This window comes from Helicoverpa zea, chromosome 31, assembly GCF_022581195.2.
Source record: "Helicoverpa zea isolate HzStark_Cry1AcR chromosome 31, ilHelZeax1.1, whole genome shotgun sequence".
Classification (NCBI taxonomy): Eukaryota; Metazoa; Arthropoda; class Insecta; order Lepidoptera; family Noctuidae; genus Helicoverpa; species Helicoverpa zea.
The window spans coordinates 14194090-14220370 of NC_061482.1; the positions used below are offsets into that span (position 1 = coordinate 14194090).

The 26281-nt window shown below is 36.9% G+C and overlaps 1 protein-coding gene across 1 annotated transcript in view; it reads left to right on the forward strand.

Moving 5' to 3' along the window:
- The first annotated feature begins 1081 nt into the window (after positions 1-1081).
- LOC124644940 (arf-GAP with Rho-GAP domain, ANK repeat and PH domain-containing protein 2) overlaps positions 1082-26281 on the forward strand; it is a 52655-nt gene continuing 27455 nt past the window's right edge. Inside the window, exons 1-2 of the mRNA XM_047184636.1 lie at positions 1082-2938; positions 3404-3602. Coding sequence (XP_047040592.1) covers positions 1383-2938; positions 3404-3602 — 1755 coding nt within the window. The 5' untranslated portion in view covers positions 1082-1382. The remainder of the gene's footprint in view (positions 2939-3403; positions 3603-26281) is intronic.

A 26281-nucleotide genomic window follows, 5' to 3' on the forward strand; every position in this document is an offset into this window, starting at 1 on the left:
GCTGTATGAAGTCTCGCGTTATCATGGAGCAATAACGGTGAAGGTCGATTCATGTGTCGTGGCTGTTTTACTGCAATTTTTTTCAACATTATTCGGTGTTCGGCTGGGTATCTGGGTAGTTTGATCGGCGATCACCGTCTCTCTTAATTCCTCGTTAATCACCTGTCAGGCGGTCTTCCTCGTGGCTCGTTCTTCAAGTCGAAGTTTCCACCACGAAAGGGTTTAATCCAAAATCGCACGGTGCGTTCATTAGCAGACACCTTTTCAAATGCAGCATTGATATTGCGGGCTGTTTCTGCCGTTCACTTCCGTGTCGGAACTCATATTCAAAAATTACGAAAATTTTCGCAGTATCCATCTTTCTTCTTAAGTTGAATAACAAAAACAATTGAACATCGATAATCAAATGTTGAACATTTTTAAAAAGAAAAACATCCCAGAAACCATGTGATAAAAGTTTCATTCGAAAACCTCAAACCATGAAGACTCTATGGCAATTCAAAAACCTACTAGAATAAAACGGCAATTTCATACTTTAACCCCTAATATTATCTGCTATTACTTGATAAGTAAATGACGGTCATCAACGTAACATCAATTTTTTTAGAATTCCGTGTAATCCTACATTTTTTGATTCCTAGATTATTTGATTAACTGAGTTGATTTAAATACAACATACTATCGCCTGACTCTAATTCAATGAGTGTTTTTTATTTATTTAAAAGGTAATAACTAAATGAAATAAATTATTTAATTAGTCTATTTTTTTACATTATTCATGGGAGAATCGTAGAAAGTGGTAACATTATTTACGTCAACGCGCAGTGTATAACTGCACCACAGATGTAAAACTGCACCTACACGCACACATGCGTAAATTGTTGCCTCATTTACTCTGTTGTACCAAAGCTCTGTACCAATTTTTATCAAAATCAAATTAGTGGTATAAACGTGAAAGCTTAACAGACAGACATACAGAGAGTTACTTTCGCATTTATAATATTAGTAGGAATTATAATATCGCAACACTGAGAGATAATATTTCCCAGCTGGCAACACTACCGCACAATCGCTCGCGCTGCCTGCTCCTGTGTGTGAGCGCAGATGATTTTGAAAACAAATCGTAGTGATAATCTATGTATTTATGCGTTGTGCCTTCATTAAAATAGTTCCCGTTGGCTCCTGCAAGTGTGTTAGTGAATGTGCTACGCATGTTTGTCACTCAAATTATTTAATCAGGTCATAGTGATGTGGGTAATTCATTTCTCAGTGAGTCATTCTAGTTTTTGTTTGTGTTGCGCTTAAACTGGATACTACAACAATGATATCTGTCGTTTTAAAATAGTAATTTCGTGATAGTGGCCTCGCGTTAAGTCAAAGTGATGGATATACCGCCGGTGCCGAAGCCCAGGAGTGCATTTTTGCCTCCTGCAGAGCTCATGACACGTCCCGTGCCAGTCCCTCGCACCAAGCTGCCGCAGCCGACCGACCGGGTTACCGCGTCTGACATATTCAAGTCCATAAGTACAGTTTCTAAGCAACTGTCGGATGATGTCGCATTGAAAGTGAGTAATTCTGCAAAAACTGCCAACGAAAAGTTGGAAAGGTCAATCCAGGACGGCTCCAAGTTTGCTAAAGATACATTAGAGAAAACTCTGACGACATCTCGGGCTGTGCGCAACTCGGTTACTAAGTCTGTGATAGAAGGAACCAGAACGGCCGGGCTCAGGCTTAGACGGACAAAGAAACCAGACAGTCTCGATGAAACTGATCCTCAAAGATGTGTCTCAATGCCAGCTGTTGATGTAAGCTTGTTTGAAAATTTACAATTCAACTCTCCTCTGCTGGAACAAAAGAGGTTCCACAATGATGGAGTGGCTGCACAGAACATCCAAGATCATCCCAACATGCATTTAAATACTACAAATTTTGATGATTTGTCCCTGTTCTCCAGTAATTCAGATAATACTGATTCTGTGAGTAGTTTCTCATATGACATGAGCAGAGATTTTGAACAAAATGCCTCCAGTTTAACTTTAGAAAGTGAGCAGATGACTTATGACATTCCAAAACCATCCAGGACTAACAGTGTAGTTAGTTCCATGAGCTCCACATCAATCGGTTCTAGTCCAGACATCCCAGAGAGAAGGAAAAAGAGAGAAACAGCGTCCATAGAAGTTATGAAAAAGAATTCTATGTATGAGAATTGGACATTGCCATTTCAATCTTCAACCAGAGCAAAAACTCCTACAAAAGAAGAGTTAACAAATAATGAACCAAAAAAAGCCAGTAAAAGTACAATATATGAGTTTGATCCGCTGCAATCAAGTACATCAACACAAAAGTATGATGGAGTGAGCAATGAGTTGATATTACTTGAATCCTTCTTGATTGGTGACACTTATGGCACTATTGTGGCTTCAGATAACACAGATGATACCTTTGAGTTTTATGAAAGTGAATATTTTAATCCACCAACCCCACCAGAGCGTTCAGATAGTCTTTTCAATGACACAAAGCCAACCAAGTTAACTGTAGTAGATAAAGATAGAAATTCTAATTGGTTTGTCGCAACTGATGCTGAGACAAAGTCTCTAGCTGAAGATGATGCAAAACCAACTAATTCTGTAATGCAGAAGTTCTCTCATATGCTTAAGTTTGAAAAACTAAATAAGTCAACAAAGCCTGCACCGCAGAAAGTTGAATGTGTTGAGCGGCCTCCGGTGAACACATTACCAGTACCTTACTTCAGTGGTATGCTGACAAGGATTGTATCAGGAGTTGTTGAAGACCTGTTTAAAAATTCACAGACTCGGTACTGTGTACTGTCTGATCAAAAGATGATGTGTTACTCAGATCCTACAAACTCAATATTGAAAGAAGCTTACACTTTGGATAATATTTACTCCGTCCAAATTGTGCTGCCGCTGTCTTCTAGGTGAGTTAAAATATGAAAAACAATATTTTAGAGAAAATAAAAGTATCAAAAATATTGTCCTATATGGTTATACAGTCCGTTTCAGTTTTCCTTGCAAGTAAATATGATGTTAGACCAAAATTAACTGATGTGGTTTCCTGAATAGAGGAACATGACAATATCACTTGTTTATTCTGTTTTATTTGTATAACATGATTGCATATTATAATATTATAACAATATTTACAATCTTTATGGGTACTAAATTACATGTGTGATATTGTTTTATAAGTATTTAATTATTGCAAGTAAGAGAAGTACAAATTAAAAAATATTATTAATAAATCTTAAATGTACTTATTGTTTTATATGCATGAATTGTCCAGATTCAACATTAGGTATCTTACTTAATTAATTAAATTACATTTTACACTATAATATTTGGTTTCCTTGACACATGTACAGTATAATGTAATTTTGTGACAGCACAACAAGCAACTCGTATTGTTTCGAGCTGTTGGTGTGCTCCGGGGGCATGAGGAGTTCTCCTCGCAAGATCCTGTTCAGCTGCGCGAGCGCGTCGGAGCGACGCAACTGGGCGCAGAAGATCGCAGAACATCTGACCTGTGGCTTTGCGACCAAGTATACTTCAGAGTTCACTAGGTGCGGCTGGTGTTATTTGAAGGTCAGTCATTGTTTATCGAAATTATTTTATAACATTCAGTATCAAAAATATCACATAAATGTTTGGGAGTGTTGTGATATCTTTGCTACTTCACGTGCAAACGGCTTCCAGAATTACATAGGTATCCTACTATACCTACTTATGCGGGTTTCCTTTCAATATTCGGTATAAACATAAATTGCATACTTTTTACTTTGTATGAATGTAGATATTAATAACAGCCGTTTTTCAGTAACCGTTTCGGTTTCAGTAATGTGATATTTTTGATGCAACCGGCAGTTAATATCCGCTTTGTTACATGAATACTAAAATATCAACTAAGGTCTCATGTTCATGGCAAACAAATGAAATTAAATGTACCTAACAAAGTTTTTATTATGTTACTGCGTTATTTTTACCTAATTTGCCACGCTGTGCGAATACCTATTAAGCTATGACAAACCGTCTAATTTTAACCTGTTAGTTTAACAAAGCTGTTTCATAGTTAGTATGCATTTTTCCAAGTTGAGTGTACAGTAAACTGTTTGTAATATAATCTGTGTGTCAAGGTCCAAGAAGCTGTTGACTCAGTGCTCGTGTTGTTAGAATCATATGATATCATAGGAACTGCCTCGAACAGTGATACATCTTCCATATTAGGTAAACTCTAAAAAAGGGAGTCTTCACGTTATGGTATCAATTTTACCATGAATGGCAGTAAAATGTATTAATTGGTAGTAACTTATTAACCAGCTTTTACGAATACTCATCACAAAATAGGTAATTAGTTAATAGTTTGCTTGCGTTTCATGGATAGGTATGATTCAAAACTTTAAATTGGACCGTTGGTTTTCTGCATAGGGGAGCATAACTTTACGAACCAGTATATTAGATACGTACCTATTTTACCCATACATATAGGGATATTTAAGTCCGTCCGGCACTGAAATAAAAAATGTTTCTTAAACGAGACGCGAAATTGTCGCAGCGGAAAAATAATCCGTACATTAGGTTGCAATATTGACAATAGCTCCACATATAAGAAGTACTTTGAATAGCAAAACAGTGAACCAGAGCTTGACTCATCTTTTTTCGCAGACATATTATAAAGCTTAGGGAATTGTGTATTGTCTCCTCCGATATTGGTAATTACTAATGAGTATTTGATCAGTGTGTGGTTGTTTTCTTTATAATGTTCTGTTTTAAGATCGCTCATTAGTGGTTTTGTTTTATTTTCAATTCAAATATTAAATGACAATATTTTTTTCTCTGGCAGGATAGGTTTCATTTGTTGATAACATAAATGATATCGTGGACACAAACAGTGTGTGTAACACAGTAACTTTGTGTTTCCGAAAACTTTGAAAAATCTAGGCACTGTGAAGTAATGCAGAGCGCGTGAAGTTCCGTCGGCGTACTGGTAAAACCGCTGGAAACACATAGTAATAAGTACGGATAGTGTGTTCTGCAGAAGTACGCAGCGCAAATATGCGACAATAGGCCAACAACGGTTTAAGTATTGACCTAGTTGGGCCATTGTCGAGCCCACTTCTAATACAGGCGTGACAAGCTCAGAATTACGCGAATACTACTATCGTACATATCGGTTTAATAATGACTAATGAACCTCACTCTTGTGCGGGAAACATGCTCACTGAGTAATACAAAGTGTGCTCTATTGTAAACTGAATCCCAGATAAAATTGCTTGGCGATACTTCGCTGTTTGATACGAGTAAATTCCTAACGTACCAACAAACATGTTTTATGCGTTGACTGCAATTAATATGATGCAAATCTAACCTTCAGTGTGCATTTTCCAACATCGTAATATGCGTCTTATCTTAAAAAAAGTAAAATCACATTATTTTTAAATGAGATTCTACGAAAAGAAAATTGCCTATCAACTTGTAATGCTACCGATTAATTTAATATTTTCTGGAAATGGTTACTTGTTCCCTGATCTCATGTCTCATAAAATATTGTAAGTATCAGAGTAGGTTGAATAAAGAGAACTGTGCTTTCAAGTATTATTTTTACTCATTTAAATAATTATTTCAAAGCAATGTGGCCAAAGTAGTATTTAAAAAAACAAATAACTTTGAACGCTGTAACAACAACAGTTATTTAACGCCAATGTCACGCCATGTCTGTGCTTAAAAAAAATCACATTGCTATACCCGCATTGTTCAGAGACCAAAGAACTTGTCAAATGTGATGACACTAATTGACGGACATGTGGACAACAATAGCCATGCTAGGAGCATCATTGTTTATGAGTCTTGATATTCTCTATGAACTGTAACTATTGGTGTATCTTACCGATACATGTAATTGAATATTAACAAAAACAAGTGAACTCAATTAACCTCACGCGGTAAATAATCAAGCTATATTTGGAAACATTCTATGACAGTTCTAAATAGAGTCATGCGCAAAGCAATTAGTTCAGGCGTCGCTTTCGCATAAATCCGCGTGCATATTTCAACCGAGCCTGATCTATTTAGTGTTGTACGTGCCTCAACCGACAAACATTTTAATTCGCTCTCATCACGTTCAAGCACATGGGAACGGCAATGTGTGATGATTTTAAGTTATGTTGTGGTCCGCTCCACTGAACCGTAATTTAATCGGAATGCTTGTATTCTAATCTCGGCGTCTAAAAGGGAAATGAATACTGTTGTACCATTGACACAAATGTATGAATCAGCGCACTGGTGCAGTTGTGTGGACTGTTTAATGAGAGGCAAGCGTCTTTTATTTTCATTTTTCTATTACTTAGTTTTGAACACTTGACATACTCATTTTGAAACCACAGTTTAGATGGTTAAAGTTAAACATCATATTTTCTTTCTCCCCTAATCGTTGGCACACTATAATCGATATTTAATAGCGGGAGAATAAAACTATTTGCAAACTGTAAAGTCACAATAGAAGAGAAAAAGTCAAATTCACGAAGATTAATAAAATTATAGAATTAAAAGTTAGTATACCTACAGCTCATTTGTATATTCGCTGCTGTTCCTAACTTGAACCTTTTGATGACAATAAAGCAATCAGCTATTTGGAGCATATGGCCTGCACTTGCATTTACACATACCAGTACAAAGTCTCAGCTCATTCAATGAAGTCAAATTAACGGTTTTTGTGCTTCGAAGAATAAATTTAAGAAGACAGCATTTCAGACATCCTTTTAAGTAATCCCTGTCACTAAGTAAATGGTTCAATAATGGAGGGTATTCTCATATCTCTTATAAGTCTATGTACTAAGCATATTGTTCCGTATGTAAAGTTTTACACTTATTATTCGGCATCACATGCAGGTGAGCGAACAGCGAGAGCAGTCCCCCTTCAAAAGTGACTAAGCGATTTATGTCAAGAGCAGATGCAGATTGCTATATAATAATACCGTAATGCAATCACGGAGGTGCCTGCAAACTGCACAGCTCAGACTTATTTTTGCAGCAAAGTAACTTCTTTGTATCAAAAACTCGATTTAAGTATAATATTGGTACAAGGGGGATTGCTCTTACAATATCCACACGTGCTTTATGCTGCACGGTGCAACAGTACCGAGCAAGTTATAACCCCATTATATTGTTATTTATAATTCACACAAAAATACCGATTGGGTTCTACACAATGGTAAATTATTCATGTGTTTATGTTCTACTTTTTTACCAAACAATCAAAGTTCTAGTTAATTATGTCTTAATGTGGAATTTTGAATTTCCTTCCTTTTTTAAATGTATGCCTATGTACTGTTAGCATGATTAATACAATAGTTATGTCATTTACGCGGTAAATGATTCGATAGTTTCCTGTTAAACAGCTAAATCTGGTAGTTTTATCTGCTTTACATGCTATCAAATGTATAATGTAATGCCGCCGACGCTCGAAATATGATAATTATGCCGTTTCAGCTTTAACAGCTAATTGAATGATGCATTTGGATAATTAATCTCGATGGAGAAAATTATATTTGCATTTATTTGTTTTTCCCCAAAAATCTGTAGGTAGCTTTGGAAGTACTGTTAACATGAACCTTACAAATAAAATTTCTACTTCGATAATCCACCATAGAAAAATCATGACGTAATAGAAAGCCACTTATACAATTTTCCACGGTTTCTATATAAAGACACTAAAGACTACAAATTACAATTGAATATTTGAAACATTTTTGTCGTCAGTCTTGCATTTAGAACGTTTGACTTCAATTGCTGGTAACTAAAAAATTCAGAACCTAGGGTTACAGGCTATCGATCGCTGTACTTTGTTAGCTTAACTTATGCATGTCTTATGTCACAATGCAATTAGTTTTGTATTCAGTATGTGAGTCTAGATTGCGACTAGAGTGAGAGCGAGATTCATAACAGTTAAGTGACCGTAAAGAAATTGAAATTAGAGAATCACGCGTACTTATGTCGGTATAAAATCAAAAATTCTGTTTACCTAACCGCTGTGCCCGGGTTAATTTTGTGGTTATGGATTTACCAATGAACAGATTCACAAAGCAAGGTTACCTATGCCTTTTTCAAACTAATTTTGTGTGCCTAAGTTAATGTTTTTATGAAATAACGTTTTGATTTGGCAGAGGTCTGAGCTATACAAGGTGAAGGTGGCCTGCCATACTAAGCATTGCATAGTGATAACAAAACTTATATCGAGTTACAGTCTGCAATGTGTGCAATGCGTTAAAAATAGCATGTTATGTTATGCATTCACCAGCCGTATGCTATGTGAACGTGGCCCTAATCTGCGTATATTGGCCACACTGATAAAATACGTGGAACATAATATAACTAGACATTGATGTTACTCATTGTCATTCTCTCAGCAAAAGGACGGCCAGTGCTGAACTCCTTCCCCATTGATTTCCAAGAAGATTAGTTGGCAGCGTCCTTGTCCATCGTCTAACCGCGACTTTTGTAACACTTTTTTCATAAAAGTAATTTTCAAATTAGTTTTAAGTATAAGACAACACTGAAATTGATGGACAGCATTCATAACATTCGCATCGGGCGACCGGAAACTGTTATTTTCAAAATGGGCAATTTATACTGAGAATAACTCTACCTTTAGTTTCTATTTTCTGAAAGAGTAAGGAATTGCTATTTTAGTCCCGAAGAACCCTTCGTTAAATTATTTGTTGATTTTCCATGGCAGACATACGTTGAAAGCAATTAATCCGAAAATAAATCCAGTTCTTGCTATAAATGCTTAATATCATTGTAGACAGTGACAAGCAGAGAAGGGCGGAACCGAGGCTTATGTCCTCAGGTAAAAAGGCTAAAAATAGAAAACAAATACTGACGAGGAATCACGCGCGCTGTTATATCAGCGTCAATAGAACATTCCCCTTTATTACAAACTTGGATTTAACAATGTTCTAGTCTGGAGTTCGACCAACCCCTTTAGGGAAACCTAGCCAAGCGGTAAACTATGCAAGTGGTTAGACTAACAAGAACATTGTTAACTGTTCAATCTTCTGGCCATATCAGTTTATTGTGAACTGCCAACATTGCAACTTGCATTTGATTGAAATTGCTTGATTTTGGTTTGTACATGCCAACTGGAATTTTATTTGGGAATTGCAAATAATAATGTTAAAACGTCTAGTTTTAACAGCCTTTTTGAAGTCAGGCCTTTCTTAAGATCAGACAATAATATTTACATTATTACCTTGTTGATGTGAAAAGAATTACTTATTTATAAGTACTTGCGACCGATGCAACGAAGGCCAGTCTGCTGCGGCAGAAGCCTTGGGACATTGTTAGCTATATGTATCATAGTTGAATTATGTGCTCCGTCTATAAAAAACTAATCGATAAGATCGGCCTCCTTCTCCGATGTTCTGGCGACTTTATTACTAATTAGTGTTCAAGCGAAGCTAGCGTTTGTATCTAGGACACATCAGATGTCGGCTCAGACCTAATGCTTGTATCTATCTTCGACTCATCATGCGAACATTAATACATAGATAAGATGGCTGCGGAATGACTAGGTAGTCAAATGAGTGCATATAAAGGTCAGACAGTCAACAGCATATTGATTGCTATGTTACAGGAATCTTTCGTTTTTAAACCTCTGTTCGGCAAATCTGTTTGACTTAAAATGAATGAATAGAATAACAAAACTAAATAATTAACGAAACATAGGTATTTTACAATTTCCAATGACTATTTTGTTAACCGCAGACCGTGTGTAGAACTAATTATTAACCAGCGGTGAAGCCTCTCAACTGCACTCCACTCGAAATATGAACTGTGTAGAAAATTAAAGGGAATTTAATTGTAGACTGATAGAGTTGGAATGTGTACTGTTTGCATTCATTTTACATGAGTCTTTGATTTTCCATTTTACTGTAAAATTTTGCTTTGTCCGGAATGTTTTATTAAATGTCGGAAACATTTCTAGTTTTAGCCGTAAGCGAATGCCAAGCAAATGAACACTACATTTATTATATTAAAACTCTACGTATTTGTACGAATTCATAAAATTAATTTAGATATGAAACAAAAGTCTCGTTGAGTTTTATCAGTAAGGTGAACTGACCTAAATAATACATAGTCGTTATCAGTTCCTATATCAGTGAAGCGGATCGTCAACAAGCTGGGTGTCGGTGACAAAATATGTCACACAATGCAATTTTCGAATTATGATCCATATCCTCAAACAATTTGTCAATTTTCGATTAGGTGGGGCTTGAAGCGCGGATACGCGTGTCATTCACCTTGTGTGCATTGTCCCTCCCGCATCAGGATGCACCTTAAATACAAATTCTCGTTTTAGGACGACACAAAAATGTTTCTGTGCGTACAATACGGTTTTATTTTTGTTCTCGTCTGTCCTTTATCACTCGATATTGGATTTTAGTTAGCTTTGACGAATCTATGCCGTTTCATAGAATTAATTAAAAAGTTCTTTGATGCAACATTGGAACATACGTATGACGTATTTTTTGTCACAAAAAAAATACAGCCTTTGCTTCCAACCTGATGTTTTTTCAATATCGTACAGGCTTGCAGCATTTTCTAGTATTCAAATACAGACTATGTTTGTTTTAGACTTTTTCTATTTGGGATTCTTGTTCATTTATTTTTGTGAACAAAATATTAGATATTAATAACTTATTTATCAGTTTTAATGCCGCGGACCAACCTTGGATCATTTGAACTCATGCTCGTTGGTTCACTAGGCAAATGATGTTTGTTAAACAATTTACCGATTAAATTCTTGTGTTTGGTATGTACGGTTTGCAATCTTAATACAACAAAGAGGCATGTTGATTGTGTAATTGATTCATGAACGACGCTGATATAAATGACCGTGCATGCAAACGCATTGAACGAATAGAAATAAATGCGTCTTTTAGTTTATGCATCAAGATTTTATTTTTCTTCTCTAACATGTTTTAATTAGCCAAAGTATGGACTTAAAAAATCCAAGATCTGTGTACACATGTCTTTATAACAACAAAGGCAAAATGCCTGGAGGTCCATCTCATCATATTAATTAATTTAATTATTAATAAAACGTAACACACGCTAAGCTTGTGGTTCTAAGGGTGCGTCCACATCTGGCGAATGCGCCGCGAATGCGCAGCACGCGAGCCGATCGCGAGCTGTCCGCGAGCTGCGCGCGTGCATTTTTGTTCGTGCGCCGCTTCTGCGCCGCCCGCGCGCAGCTCGCGCGCAGCTCGCGCGCGACCTAAGCGCCGCACGCGAGCGGCGCGCAGGCGGCGCGCGACGTCTGCCATCTTCGATAGTACTGAGCCAATATACGGAACTGTAAGGGCGAGAACTGATTGCGCGCAGATCGCGCGCCGCTCGCGCGCTCTATACGAGCCTTGCGTGAGTTGCGCTAAAGAGGCGCACCGAACTATTGCAGTGACTGCACGCGCGCAGCTCGCGGACAGCTCGCGATCGGCTCGCGTGCTGCGCATTCGCGGCGCATTCGCCAGATGTGGACGCACCCTAACAAAGGGCGAAAGCAGTACTAAGCCACCCATAAAAACAAGTTAATTCTTTCGAAGCTCATTGTTTAGAAATCTTGATGAATATTTTTCTTTGTCCTATGCCATGTCTGCATGATTTAAGACCACTCTAATAATCTCCTACTGCTTATTCCATACTCAAAATTAATTAAAATGGAGCATCTTGTTTACAAGCAATATCAAAGAGCTACATATGTTAGCTTTAGTGACGTTGACTTAAGTCTCTCATGTAAAAAGGAAAAAAATACTGACCACACATGGCAAACAAGAATCTTAATAACATGTTTTTATGAAAGCTACATTCGACATTATAAATGAATAAAAAATAGCCACAAAGTTGATGAAAATTTTCAACGAGATACAGTTGTAGCTGTGTATGTATATGTAACTATGTTTCATACCATAAACGGTCTATCTCAATCGTAATTATAAGAAATATAGTACGAATAAATACACTCTGTCTCTAACAAACAGTATCACCATTGTTCTCACCTCTCATCACATCGACTTCCTACAAAGTTAGTCAAAGAGCTCATTATGTCGTCCAGTTATTCGCTCATTACATTACCGTCAGTATCAAAGATTATCAATGTTATCTCATTGGCGTAAATAGGTACTGTTCAGTCCAAGCTCTTTTAAGTATTCTTTTCTTTTTTAGTAATGATTGGTGCAGTTGTGGCAATGGAAAAAATTGGGCGATTGTCGCGATAATTAGCTTGGATAAAAAAAAACTGCACACATATTTAACTATTGCAAACGCTTTCTTCGCTGTAGGAACCCAACAGAAAAGTATCAAAGGCAGAAGAGGTGAGAATATAATTCAAAATAAGTACCTAGGTCCAGTAATTAGATTCACTCGATACAAACTTCCTTCCTGCTTCACACATTTTTCCCAGATATAATTGAAATTCCTGATACCTCGTGTTACATATTAACTCAACCGTTTTTATATCCTTGTTATTAATTGCATAGGTAGAACGTACTGCAGTCGGTGCAAACCAATAATAATAATGTAATGTCGAATGTCGAATTCGAATACATATCAATTTAAACCACCCTTCCTCCCCCCGAGTCCTTATTCACCGTCGCACTAACGTAGATTTGAGCAATTTAGCTGGCCAAAAGTCTTTTTTTTTTTTTAAATAAAGGTTATCATCAAATTGTGGGTAAAATGGAAAGAGGAATACCCCAGCAATAAGAATTTACCACATCTACCTACCAAACATGCGATATGCGCTTGCACCAGGAGTTAGAACTTGACCTTAGTGCAAATTTTACGTTATACGTTTTTAGAGATCTCGGTAGACGGTATTAAAGAAAAATTATTTTTGTGCTATCTAATTGATATTAAGCAACTATTATGATGGATTCGAGTTGTGTAGGTAACAGTTATTATATTTTAATATATTTTAAGTGTGATCACTTAATTTTTATAGTATTATTTCAATTTTAAAAGAGGGTGTGTAAGCAAAATATTTTTTTAGTAATTTTCTTGTTTAAACACAATTTTGTTATATTATCGCGTTCGACCGCGTAACATTTTTTTTAGTTTTAGATATTTGACATATTAAACTAGCTTACGACATATTTTTTGGCTGCGGATAGCTGCGGATGTCCGACTTACAGGCTTTTTAAGATTTGAAGCTCATACAAAAATAAAATACTTTTTTCTTTAAAATGTCACAAAGTGCATTTTTTTTTGTTTTGGGTACCTCTGGCGTAAAAATAGTGACCCTACGTTATATTTACAATAAAATACAATAGCAAGATCTGACTAATTTGGAAGAAAAACTAAATTACCTAGGAAACTAACTTTTGACCTATTAGGGTGACACACCTGATAATATAAGCAGTTTTAAACAAAGATTTGCATATTTTAAAATAGCTACGAAAGTAAGAAACTGAAACTGTAAAAAAAATCCTTAAAACTAATGAGAATTGGTTAAGCAGAACATTTGAACGCCCGACAAGTGTTGGAAATCGACCGGGGCGGACTAAACGAAGGAAAACAAAGCAAGATTATTTTGCCCTGAAACAATAAAATATGCTACTACCAGCTGAATCAAACACAGAGTCTGATATATCAGAGGCAGAAAGTGAGGAATAAAAAAAATATTAATTATTTTTTTACATTACATATTATTTTGAAATAGATATAATAAAAAATATCATAACTACTTTTAAAATGAAAATATATGATACTCTACATTAAAAAAAAATATATATTTACGGTTTTTTTTCAATAAAACATGCTTATTATCAAAATACAATGCTTAAATAAAATAAATAATAAAATAATGATAAAATAAAGATAGAAAAAACGAAATATATTGTAAAATATTTTTGGCCGCCTAATTTGGTCAAATCTACGTATGTGCGTCGGTTACTATGTGTAAACATTATGGAATGCAATAACGAATTCGCCACTTTACTACTCATAAACTGCGCCAGCTTTATTTTTTGTTGACCAAAGGGAAGCTTAATTTTACTTTATGTGTGCACTCGACCGGTTTATCTGACTTGTGTAATGACGTTCTGCGACGAACTATGGTTTAAATTAAAATCACTCAAAGGCCGGTTTTGTGTGTCCCCATAAACAAATCAATGTATGTTCCGATCGCGCAACAGGGGCTTTAATAAAGTGCAGCCGACATGGTGGGGCTCACCCCCGGAGCGCGGCCGCCCGACCCCACTCGCCCCATCCTCCAGTGTTGCTCCCAAATGTTATGGGTCTATTACATCCATGTTAGGGCACACTTTGACGCGACGCATCAAAGTACACACCTACCGAAATCCTTTGACAAAACTGCAGTGATGAACTTCAATATTGGACTCTGCGCTGCTGTTGAAAAATTGAAAGAGTTTATATTTAGTAGCTTACTAAGGTCCGAATAACGAAAGGCATGGGAACACTTCGTGACATTTTTTATTATTACTGGACTGCCAATATGTTTTTCGCGTATCTTGTTATTTTTAAAGGACAGCCTAGGTAATTTACAGAGGCTTGCACTAATGCCAAGAGTAGGTAAATGATAAATAAAGTGTAATGCTCTGTTTAGCATAGTCATAAATATGCCAGAAACTATAAACTAAATATTTTCGAAACTATGAACGAACATAGTAACTATATTCAGGGGTTCCAAATCTAAAAGAAAAATAGTGTAACTTCTGAAATGTCCTGTAAATACGCACCACACAGCATACCTCAAATTTTCCATACTTAGCGTAATAAATGTAAATATTTTGACTATAAATGTAAGGAGGGATATGGGAGGGATCAAATACATTGACATTGACCTCGAAACCTCTTTTAAGGGCCATTGAAAAGGAGTGCACAGTACAGATAACACAGAAAGGCAAAGTTAATTTAAAATATTGATAAAGGTTACAGGAAATCACGAAAAGGATCAAGTTTTACACATTCCACCTTGTTATAAAACGTAGTTTAAAAAAGTACCAGTTTTTGTATCAAATTTAAACCACCGACCCGAACATAGTTAGTGGACTAAACTTATTACTAAAGCGGGTACTTATTTAAACCGCGTTTTATAATAATATATGCTAATTCTTGTATTCGTAATTAGCACTATCGGTTTCTTACTTGGACCTCTATGTTTCATCGCAGTCGCAATGTCACAAGAGCGTTAATTTTACTCTATAAAATTTTCGAAATAATTCGAGTAGATATTCTGCACCTTTTTATTCAGTGACCATCTCCCTCCTGGTTACACATATCTACTTAGCTACTGAGCTGTTCATTTCGTACTTATCAATGTCGAGGGCGGATCGATTTCATCAACTAACCTTCATCGAAAGTCAATGTTAATTGATTCTATGAGAAACTGTTGCGACGCTTATTACATATTCATGATGATTTATTTTTATTTTGTTAACGGATACACCCAAGTTTCAATTTTCAAGTAACGTAATTCCATAAAAAATTTGACACAACAAGGCTGTTTTTAAATACAGTTACATGTTTGTTTTTTTTTTTCAATACGTTGTATTTTTTCCGGACCGATGAAATGTGTACGACAGAACAAAACAATCACGTTTGTTGGATGGAAGTCCTGTAAACAAAATATTTTGTTCAGTATTTGTATTTCACGGTTCACGAAATACGGCCTTTTAAAATATCTTTAATAACATATTTAATTTGATTCCGCGAAAACTAATGAATTCAATTAATCCAACATCAGATGATTGATTTCAAAAGCTGCCTAGCAGCATCATTTTATTGCTCTCCGACTAAATTTATATTAAAATCTTTTTCACCCTGTTCCCGGTACGAGAGGGTGGCGCTACATACCTCCCACCACCCCCTCCTACCACCTTCGTAAGCTCCCTTTACAAAATATCAGTCTATTTTATTTATTTAACAATTTATGTACACAGTGAACATATAAAAAAGAAATAGACATAGTATAGAAATAGTACAAAGGTACTGCTTATTTCTAAATCGAAATCTCTTCCAGCAGACCCGTAGTAGGAGAGTTAGAATAAAGAGAAGTAGGTAGATAGACTGTGTAAAAGGACATAGTAAAGATATATAAATTACACATATATATATATAAAGCAAAAGATACATACATACAAAAATACATATTTTATAAAATAACTCTATGAAGAAGAGGAGGACAAATAGTAGCTTTTGAGTTTCTGTTTAAAAGTAGCAACAGTTTGACAGTTCCTTAATTCAGGCGGCAGCGAATTCCACAACCGTACTGCGTTTACTGTGAAGGAGAAGGAATAAAAGTCAGTGGAATGGGAGGGGATCTTAAGGAGAGATTTGAGATGCGTTCTGCAGAGCGCATCAGGCGAGCGAACAAATGAGAAGCGTTCTCGCAGATAGGAAGGAGTTTTGGGATTAAAAAGGATATTAAAAAGGAGACACAAAATGCGCGTGTTCCTGCGAAGACGAATAGGGAGCCACTTGAGTTCTTTGCGAAAATGAGAAACATGATCATATTTTTTTAGATTGAAAACAAACCGAATACATAGATTTTGCAACCGCTCAAGCTTATTTAAGAGCTCCTCTGTGGCATCCAAATAACAGGCATCCGCGTAGTCAATGATGGGTTGAATGAGAGTCTGAGCAAGAGAGATTTTGGTTTTCAAGGGCAAAAAGTACTGGAGGCATTTCAGAGTGTGAAAGGTGAAGTGCACCTTGCGACTGACTTCATTGACCTGCGCAGACCATGATAAATGTGAGTCCATGATGACACCCAAATTTTTTGCCGTTTCTGCATAGCTCAGTTGAACCCCACCTAAACAAAGAGGAGGCAAAGACGCAACATCAAGCCTGCCCCGCAAGTTTCTGCCGCCAATGATCATGGCCTGAGACTTCTTGGGATTGATCTGTAGCCCAAAGGACTGCGCCCAGACCTCAATCATATTCAGGTCATGATTCATAGCGGCAATGGTAGATTCCGCATCGCATAACGGAAAATGTCTGTAGAGTTGTAAGTCGTCCGCATAGAGATGGAAGTTGGAAGAAATGACCTTAGTGACAGAGTCAATGAAAACAGAGAAAAGGAGAGGAGAGAGAACGCCACCTTGAGGTACGCCCGCAGAAAGGTTGCACCAATTGGAGGATAAGTTATTAAGCCGGACACACTGCGTACGGCCTTTAAGATAGGAGTCAAACCAACTTAACGTGGAAGAAGAAATATTAATAGATTTAAGGATACCAAGAAGAATGTCGAAATCGACAGAATTAAATGCACTGCTGAAGTCAAGGAGAACCAGTAACGTCAGGGATTTATTTTCCATCGCAAGACGGATGTCGTCAGTAACCTTCAACAGTGCAGTTACAGTGCTATGACCGGGACGAAAACCAGATTGTAAAGGGTGGAAAAGGTTATTGCGGGTAAGGAAAGAAGAAAGCTGAAAATGCACCAGGTGCTCCAGAACTTTGGACAGGTAAGGAAGGATTGAAATGGGTCTATAATCAGACATAGAAGCTGGATTGGAAATTTTAGGTAAAGGAATAACGATGGCTTCTTTCCAGGAATTAGGAAAAGAACAAGAGAACAGGGAGAAATTTAGGATATGTGTCAGGACAGGTAGGACAGTCGGTAGAGTTAAGAACACCATTCTAGAGCAAATGTTATCATTACCGACTGCACTAGAGGATATGGCAAGGATAGACTTTTTGACGTCGTCTTCAGTCACAGCACTCAGTTCAAACAAAGAGCACTGAGGCAACGGCAAACTAGCAAGCTCACTCAATGTGCGGGCACGGACGTGTGGGTCCAAACGTACAGGGGGAGAGGAGAAGTAGTTATTAAGGGCACCCACGTCAGTGTCCCCACCAGCAGCGCAAGCAGCCTTACCGATGCCAACAGTTTTGAGAAATTTCCATACCTCAGAAGAGTTACGGTCATCGAGAGAATTGTGGAAGTAGCGTCTCTTTGCATCTCTACACATTCGACTACAACGGTTACGCAATGTCTTGTAGGTAATGAGGTTGCGTTCAGACGGACTGCGCTTCCACCTACGCTTGGCTCTGTCTCGACTGGCCATCACCTCCTTTATAGCAGAAGTGAGCCACGGAGCAGGAGCATACTTAACTTTGACACGGCGAAGTGGAGCATGAATGTCGAATAGTTCCAATAACTTACAATTAAATAAACTCACCATTTCATTAACGCAGGTACTCATGAATATGCTAGACCAGTCAATGCAATCAGCATCACGCTTCAATGCCTCCAGATCAATGCCCTTGTAATTCCGAAGATACAGGTATTGAGGCTTACGCTTAGGAGGACGAATCCGATAGGATAAGAAGATTAGATCGTGATAGGAAAAAGATGCTGAAATCTGACCATGAGAGGATACATTACTTGTCTTAGATACTACTATTAAATCCAGGAGAGAAGGAGTGCAGTTAGGAAAATGATGAGTAGCAGACAGAGGTAAGAGACTGAGATTGAAAGAAGAAAGGAGTGATTGAAGTTTAAGAGCTCGCCTGTCATTCTTTAATAAACAAGTATTAAAGTCACCCATCAAGACCACGTGTTCATATAGGGGAGAAAAATCATGTAGGAGCGTGTCCAGAGAGCCAAAGTAATCAATGCTCAGGTTGGGGCTATAAAATACACCCAGGAGTACCTTAGTGTGATTAAGAAGGACTTCGAGAAATAGGTGCTCTGCCGATTCCGAGTACATTGACGGCGAAGCACTGATGATCTTAAAAGGTATTCCAGCCCTCAAATAAATAGCAACACCACCACCCCCCTTCCCAGTTCTATCATTACGGATAAGGACAAAGCCAGGCAGGGCATAGTGGGTAGACAAGAGAGAGGGCTTAAGAAAAGACTCGGATATCAACAGAGCGTCAAGATGAGCACTGTTAATGGACACCAGAAGATCGGAGTAATGGCCAGGAACACTTTGAGCATTTATATGGGCAATGTTGAAATTGTGAGGATTATGGGAAAAAAGTGAGGAGATCTGGTCGCCAAGGGTCAGGGGAGCAACGAAACCGCTATCCGCACTGAGGAAACTATCAGATGAAGGGGTGCATGAAAAGAAACTATCATCTAAACTGATACAACTCATAGAGTTTACAAAACAAAATTAAAATAGTTTAAAAAATGAAATTAAAAAAAAAAATACAAACACGAAACAAAAACCAAATAAATATAAGAATATCTCGGCTATTCTAACTCACCCAGTCACAGTTGCGTGGAGAGTTACTACAAGAATTGAAAATGAAAGGACAACATATTATTAAACATACAAAAAACAAAAATACAAGGGAAACAAAAACTTAGTTTTACAACGCACACAATTAGAATATCTGCAAGAAAATGAAAACAAGTTGACGTTGACAAGCCACGATACTTGTCAACGTCAAAACAAAAGTGACATTAAATCGCAATAAAATAAATATGAATACCGACACGACAAAGAACAATTAACAAATAACTATAAATACAGTTACTTTCGAGCCTTCCGCAACACCTTCGTTTTCTTGGCCACCTCAGACTTGGAAGAAGTGCTTGCAGCATTCGGAGACGAACTCGGATTGGCCGTGATATTCTTACCGACGCTAGTCGGGTACAGGGCAATAAGGTCATGCAGCTCACCGAAACAGAATATCTTATGTCGCGACTTATCAGCAGCCTGAATGATAATTTTTCCCTCCGCAGACCAGCAGCTGTTGATCCCAAAATGTTTGCGGGCGGCTAGGAAAACTTGATGTCGAGTCTTGGTCAAAAATTCGGAAATGGTGATGCCAGTACCTTTCAACGACGTTTTGCTGTCCCAAACTGCACGACGATATTCCATATCCTTAAAGCGCACCAGCACGGGTCTTGTTTTTCCCGGTGACGCACCCAACCTGTGACACACTTCAAACATCTCAAGCCGTGCATCATCCATCTTCAACTGCTTTACGACGATTTCAAGAATGGTGCCACTGAGATTCTCATTCTTGCTTTCTGGAACACCGTGAAACAGCAGCAGCTTCCGTCTCATGAAGGTTTCATGGCTATCCACTGCTTGAGAGAGGAGCCCAACTTGCGTTTTCAGATGAGTCAACGTTTTGATGACAAATCCTTTGAACTCCATAAATTCATCTGACAGTGAGGCCAGATTGGAGTGAGCAGGAGCAGTGCCAGCTGTAGCCTTCTGCAGCTTATCTTCATAGGCACACATACGGGAACTGAACAGCTTCTCCAACTCATCAATACTGTGCACAAGTTTGCTGTCCATTGTGTATTGTGATATTTTTGTTCTTGAGTAATTTTAAGGATAGTTAAATAAGGAAAAGTGAGTGACGGTAAGCTATGAGCCTAATTAATACATTAAATACATAAAATTAAACTGTTTTTATAATTAAAACAAATATAAATAGGGAGCTAACCAAAAACACAACTGACTGTTAGGTCTACCCACATCTTTGTGCCCTTTGTGTCTATTCTCAGAACTCCTAATGCAGTTGCAGTGTCCAGCTGGTTGTTTTCATAGGTTTTCTTTGGAAAATTAGAACAATTAAACCTGGCTTTATGCAAGTTTTCTTTGAAAAACCTTTTTTAGAGCAAGAAAAAATGAACTCGTAGCTGTGTTTTGTGAATGTTTTACTAACTTTTTTGTTTGTTTGAGAAGTTGATTGTATTTTTTTTTATTTTAGTACAGCGAATTGTACTACTATAAGTGCATAGAAATTTAAGTTTAAATTCATAAAAATACTGCAGAAAGGAACTCTAAGATACTGAAGTACATAGGTATATCTAACAGAAGCACTGATGAATGAAATAACTACACCGCACATAATGATCTTTGTTGTCGGTCAACGCTCTTATCAAATCTGTCCGTTAGATAGACAAAGCTTTTATTAATAGCTATTAAAGTCTAGAATAATTACGAGATTTTTGTAAATTCTGTTGGCAGAGAACCCGGCTTATAAGCATGTAGGTAGATAAAGTGGCTGTAGCTAATTAGGAATATCTATGTATTTATTTAGAACCTAATGTATTTCTTATTGTTGTATTTCTTACATGGACTGATAAAGGCAGTGGTTTGAAGTTTGGTGGATTATTTCTCAACCTTTTCTTCTCTTGTTTTTTTGTCACAATCGCCTGCTAGGAATTGGAGTCACGTTCAGTTTGCATTGTATCGGCTAACGGCGTTTTTTCATAAAAGTCAGAATTTAGGCATCTTTACGTTATGAATAGCATTCCGTGTTGCTAAGACTAGTGACGTTTGTCGTGGCGACCTAGATGAAATTAGAACCGCGACTGTAAACGGATAGCTTCAGGCCATTAGTATTAGCGCGAAATGTTGATGCAATAGGACTTGCAGTGGGAAATATTAATGCATATATTTAGTACCTCTGCGTCAGACTCAAATTCAGTCACCTGTAAATAGTTCCTATGTATAAACCATCCCAGTCAAGGATTAATAAAGCGCTTATTATCTTCCAGAGCTTTTCATCTCCTCATTATTACCTCCTACGTTTTCTCACAGTATATTTTATTATTACCTACAAATTCTTTAGAAAATCGCTCGTAAGGTATTATTTGAGCGCCAAGCAATCTCGACGCTCTGCCACCCTCGTCTAAGTAGTTCTAGGAATATCTGGATAGTTTTATTTTTGTATACTTTCAAGTTAAAAGTCCGTAATAAAAAATCAATAGGTAGGTCTACGAGACTGGCTTGTCTGACTTTCTAAAATCTTGTTTGTATAGTTATTTTAGCTTTATTGTCAAGGCTGTAAGTCGCTTGTAGTTATGTTGTCGAAGCGAAAGAATATAATATGCATGCTGAATTGTAGTGAAACACTCGTGCTACAGTGATAAGGAGATTATTAATTAAACTGTACATAGCGTATAGAGCTAATCACACCAATCTTCGTTTAATACTTGCATATCACGGGTACTTATGCGATGAAGAAACGTCCGTCGCTGGGTAATTTGTGGTTAAACAGCGAATCACTTTGGTTAGCTATTTAATACTTCCTCGGATTTTCTCAAAGAATGTTCATGCTGCAACAGGTGAGACTCTTGGGAAGGCCGTGTATTACACCCGTCTTACATCGGTAGCGGAGTTTATTAATACCATTAGAGATGCCGCCGCATTTGTTCTTTTGAATTTCGTTTAGTTTATGAAGTAAATCTTCAATCATCATCCTCCGAGCCTTTTTCCCAAACTATGTTGGGGTCGGCTTCCAGTCTAACCGGATTCAGCTGAGTACCAGTGCTTTACAAGAAGCGACTGCCTATCTGACCTCCTCAACCCAGTTACCCGGGCAACCCGATACCCCTTGGTTAGACTGGTGTCAGACTTACTGGCTTCTGACTACCCGTAACGACTCCAAGGATGTTCAATGACAGCCGGGACCTACAGTTTAACGTGCCATCCGAAACACAGTCATTGGTGTCTAAGATATACTTAGAAAGTACATACAAACTTAGAAAAGTTGCATTGGTACTTGCCTGACCTGGAATCGAACCCGCGCCCTCATACTCGAGAGGTTGGTTCTTTGCCCACTAGGCCACCACGACTTTTTAAATCTTCAATATTGGTCCTTTAATATTTGAGACAAGTTTATGTGTAGAAAATAGAAAAATGAATTTCCGTAATACACTTAAAAGCTAAGAGTTCACTTCATAGAGCACTTGCAGTCGTCCAATCATACAAAGAGGATGATAATAAAGGAAATTGTATAATGCCCTGTTCTGAGCGGCGCTTGCCTTCCAGATGTAGTTCTATTTGACTTGTTTTGACAATCACGATATTACTCTCAGATACACAAAGACTTATCATGAAGTTTTTAGGGTTCCGTACCTCAAAAGGAAAAAACGGAACCCTTATAGGATTACTTTGTTGTCCGTCTGTCTGTCTGTCTGTCTGTCAAGACCCTTTATCTCAAGAACGCGTGGACGTATCAAGCTGAAATTCACATAAAATACTCAGGTCTATTGTCCCTTTAAGCTGTGAAAATATCAAACTTCTAAGCCAAGCCAATCAAAAGATACAGCCGATTATGTCGATATTTTCAACAAATTTTCGACACTCGCAAAGGAATCAAAACCTACAGGATACTTCCCGTAAAGTCAGAGTCTTGAAATTTGGCATGAAGCATAGTCATATAATGCAAATATAGGAAAAATTGCGAAAATCTCATTTTTTTAGTTATATAATATAAAAAAAAAATATTTTAATAAAATGAAACTTACTACCTTATTTCTTACGAACGAATAAAGGTATCAAATTGAAATTTATACCAAATACCTAGGTCTATTGTCCCTTTAGGCAGTGAAAAAATCAAACTTCTTAGTTAACGCGATCAAAAGATACAGCAGTTATACCGCCACCTTAGACGAATTTCCGCCACACGCTAGGGAATCAAAACCTACAAGGTACTTCCCGTGAACTCAGAATCTTGAAATTCGGCACGAAGCAGCGTTATATAGTACAGATAAAGGAAAAATTGCGAAAATGATAAATTTGAAGTTACATAAAATATTAAAATATTATTTTTGCTTACATGACATAAAATATTTTTTTAATAATTATAAACTTACTACCTACCCTTTTTCACATGAACGCGTAGAGATATTAAAGTTGAAATTCATATCAAACACTTCTTAAATTATAATTGCCTCTAAACTGTGAAAAATTTTAAATCATTCAAAGGTCATTGGGCACCTTAGTATGGAAATCATACCCACGGCGGATACGAACGAAATATAGCGCAGTATAATGACAAAGATGCTCTGATTTACTATGGCATTAGTCGCATCAATGTGAACCATGGGAATCTAGAGAAAATCAGGTGTAAACATCAAATATTTTCCTCATTTCAATGGGAATTTAAACGACCAAGTTTGACGGATTTGAGAAATCATTTCTTTGTAGTGAAAGAGTATACTCGCCGTTTATTTCCATTGTCATCAGGTCAGGATCTGATGATGGAAATCCTGAGAAATCGAGGGCAACTATCAGAAATTGTAGGCATGCATAGGATTAAAACTTGATTCTCAGATGTGTGTCTGGTGATACTATCAAACAGTGAAGGTTTAGAGCTTACCTGATGATGAAGACGTGAGAAAGTCGAGAGAACTCTATGTATGTTTAAAAAAATAAAAGATCCCATTAGTAGTGAATTCTCGTCACCTAAAATAAAATAAGCTCCAACACAAGGTTACGTTATAAATTGTAAACGAGTTCCCATAACTATATCTGATCTTTGCTATCGATCCCACAATGGCAGTTAAACCTATCTATGTGGAAAGACTTCGCCAATACGAATAAAATAAGCCCAAACACGTGGTAGTTGCAACATACCGTGGAGGAGGAGTTCCCTCGACTCTCTGTAGTCTCCATAATCAAATCAGCTCCAAACCTTCACTGTTTACCAGTACCCTCAAAAATATACTCACATGTCTGGTTTTGACTCGATGCGTGCCTACAATATTCAAGAGTTGCCCTCGATATCTCAGGGTTTCCAGATCCTCATCAGATCCTGGTCATCCGAATTGGCATCTTCCTTCTTTATGAAAAGTCTTTAACAATAAAAACTAGCATTGCAACCTGTACAATCCTCTGAAACTGCTTGTCTTTTATATTTTTCAAACGATCCTGGACATTCGTCTCCATGGAATTTTAATAAAATATTTATATTCAAAGAAACGTCATACCATTCTCCACGATTTAAAACTACTTTGATTCATGTTCACCAATTTTACAAAGCGGGTCAGATATGCCCAATGACCTTTAAGACATAATTAGTTATTTTCAATCAGATTTCTGAATGATGACTATAAAATGTTGTATATAAATAACTTTAATAAAATAACTTTTACAAGGTACTGGCCTACTATTTTAGTTATATTATAAAATAAAAAATATTAACTATTTTGACTCTCACGAAATTACCATAACTATGATTGTTCTAAACTGAACGGTTGGCGCGAGACACGCTTTTTATCTATACAGGATTTGTACGGAACCCTCGGTGCGCGAGTCCGACTCGCACTTGGCCGGTTTTATTTTTTAAAAATGAAGCAGACTTTTTATCCTTTTTCAGAATAAAGTTTAGGTATCATCGTTCAATATAAAATATAACAGCGCCTTGTAGTAACAATTTAGTGTATGGACTCATTTTTATTATGAGCAAAATAACCCGCGGCGGCTTTTAGACCTTGGGTCTTAAGAGAATATTCATTGTCGCTGCCTGGAACTACTCGCAAAAAGGAAGATTTTAAAGAAAATGCTGCTTTGACAAGTTAAAGATGCCTGATAACTAATGATAAGTGATTTGACGAATAATACACAGCGACATTAACTATTATGTTCTAATATTTTGTGTATGCATATTACATTTTCTGGTTTAACTTTAAGAATGATACTGACAGAGGTTAGGTTCCTTTTCTAATAAAAAAAGAACGCACATCACACCGACAACAGAATAAAATTATCAATTTTCTCAGCTTCGCGGTTTATTGGAAAGAGAGCTTGTAAATCGACTGATTATTCTGAATTGTCATGACAACTGAAGTCTTACAGCCAATTTCTTCATCAAAAGTAAAATCCAAAGTAAAAATCAAAGTAATGCTAAAGTAAAAGTAACGGTCAAATTCGCTTTTTCTATTAGTTTTGCTGTCACTTTAGCCTTGAAAAAACGAATTTGACCGTTACTTTTACTTTAGACATTACTTTGACCTTTATTTTTGATGAAGAATCTGGCCGTTAGTATGATAATGAAATAATGTTTTCAGAGATATTTCTGTTGTATGTGGCCGGCTTAAAGTATTTTTTCGTAATTACTCTATAGAGAGATTGTTTTTCTTAGAATGGAAGAAAATTCTCAGTAATATTCTTATGTACATCTACGCAATCGTTTCTTTTTTATAATTTTTAAACTTTTAAGAGCAATCTACAGATTTGAAAGTCATGCAACTCACGTAATTATATTACGGGCGTGTATTATCAACGTAACGTGCTTATCTGCGGAATAACATATCTGCGAGTATATCTCGTATTAGATAATGTTTTATGATTACGCTAAGTAATGTGGGAAGGCACACCTTAACGCATCTAGAATTTTCGTCATTGATACCTAAGTGCATCTGGATTGTTGAAGTGTGGATTTTTTTATCTTTATTATTTTGGTTTATTCTTTCCATTTAATTATAAACTTTCTATAACTGTGAATGTTGAAATCAAAGCAAAAGTTGATCTTACCTATCG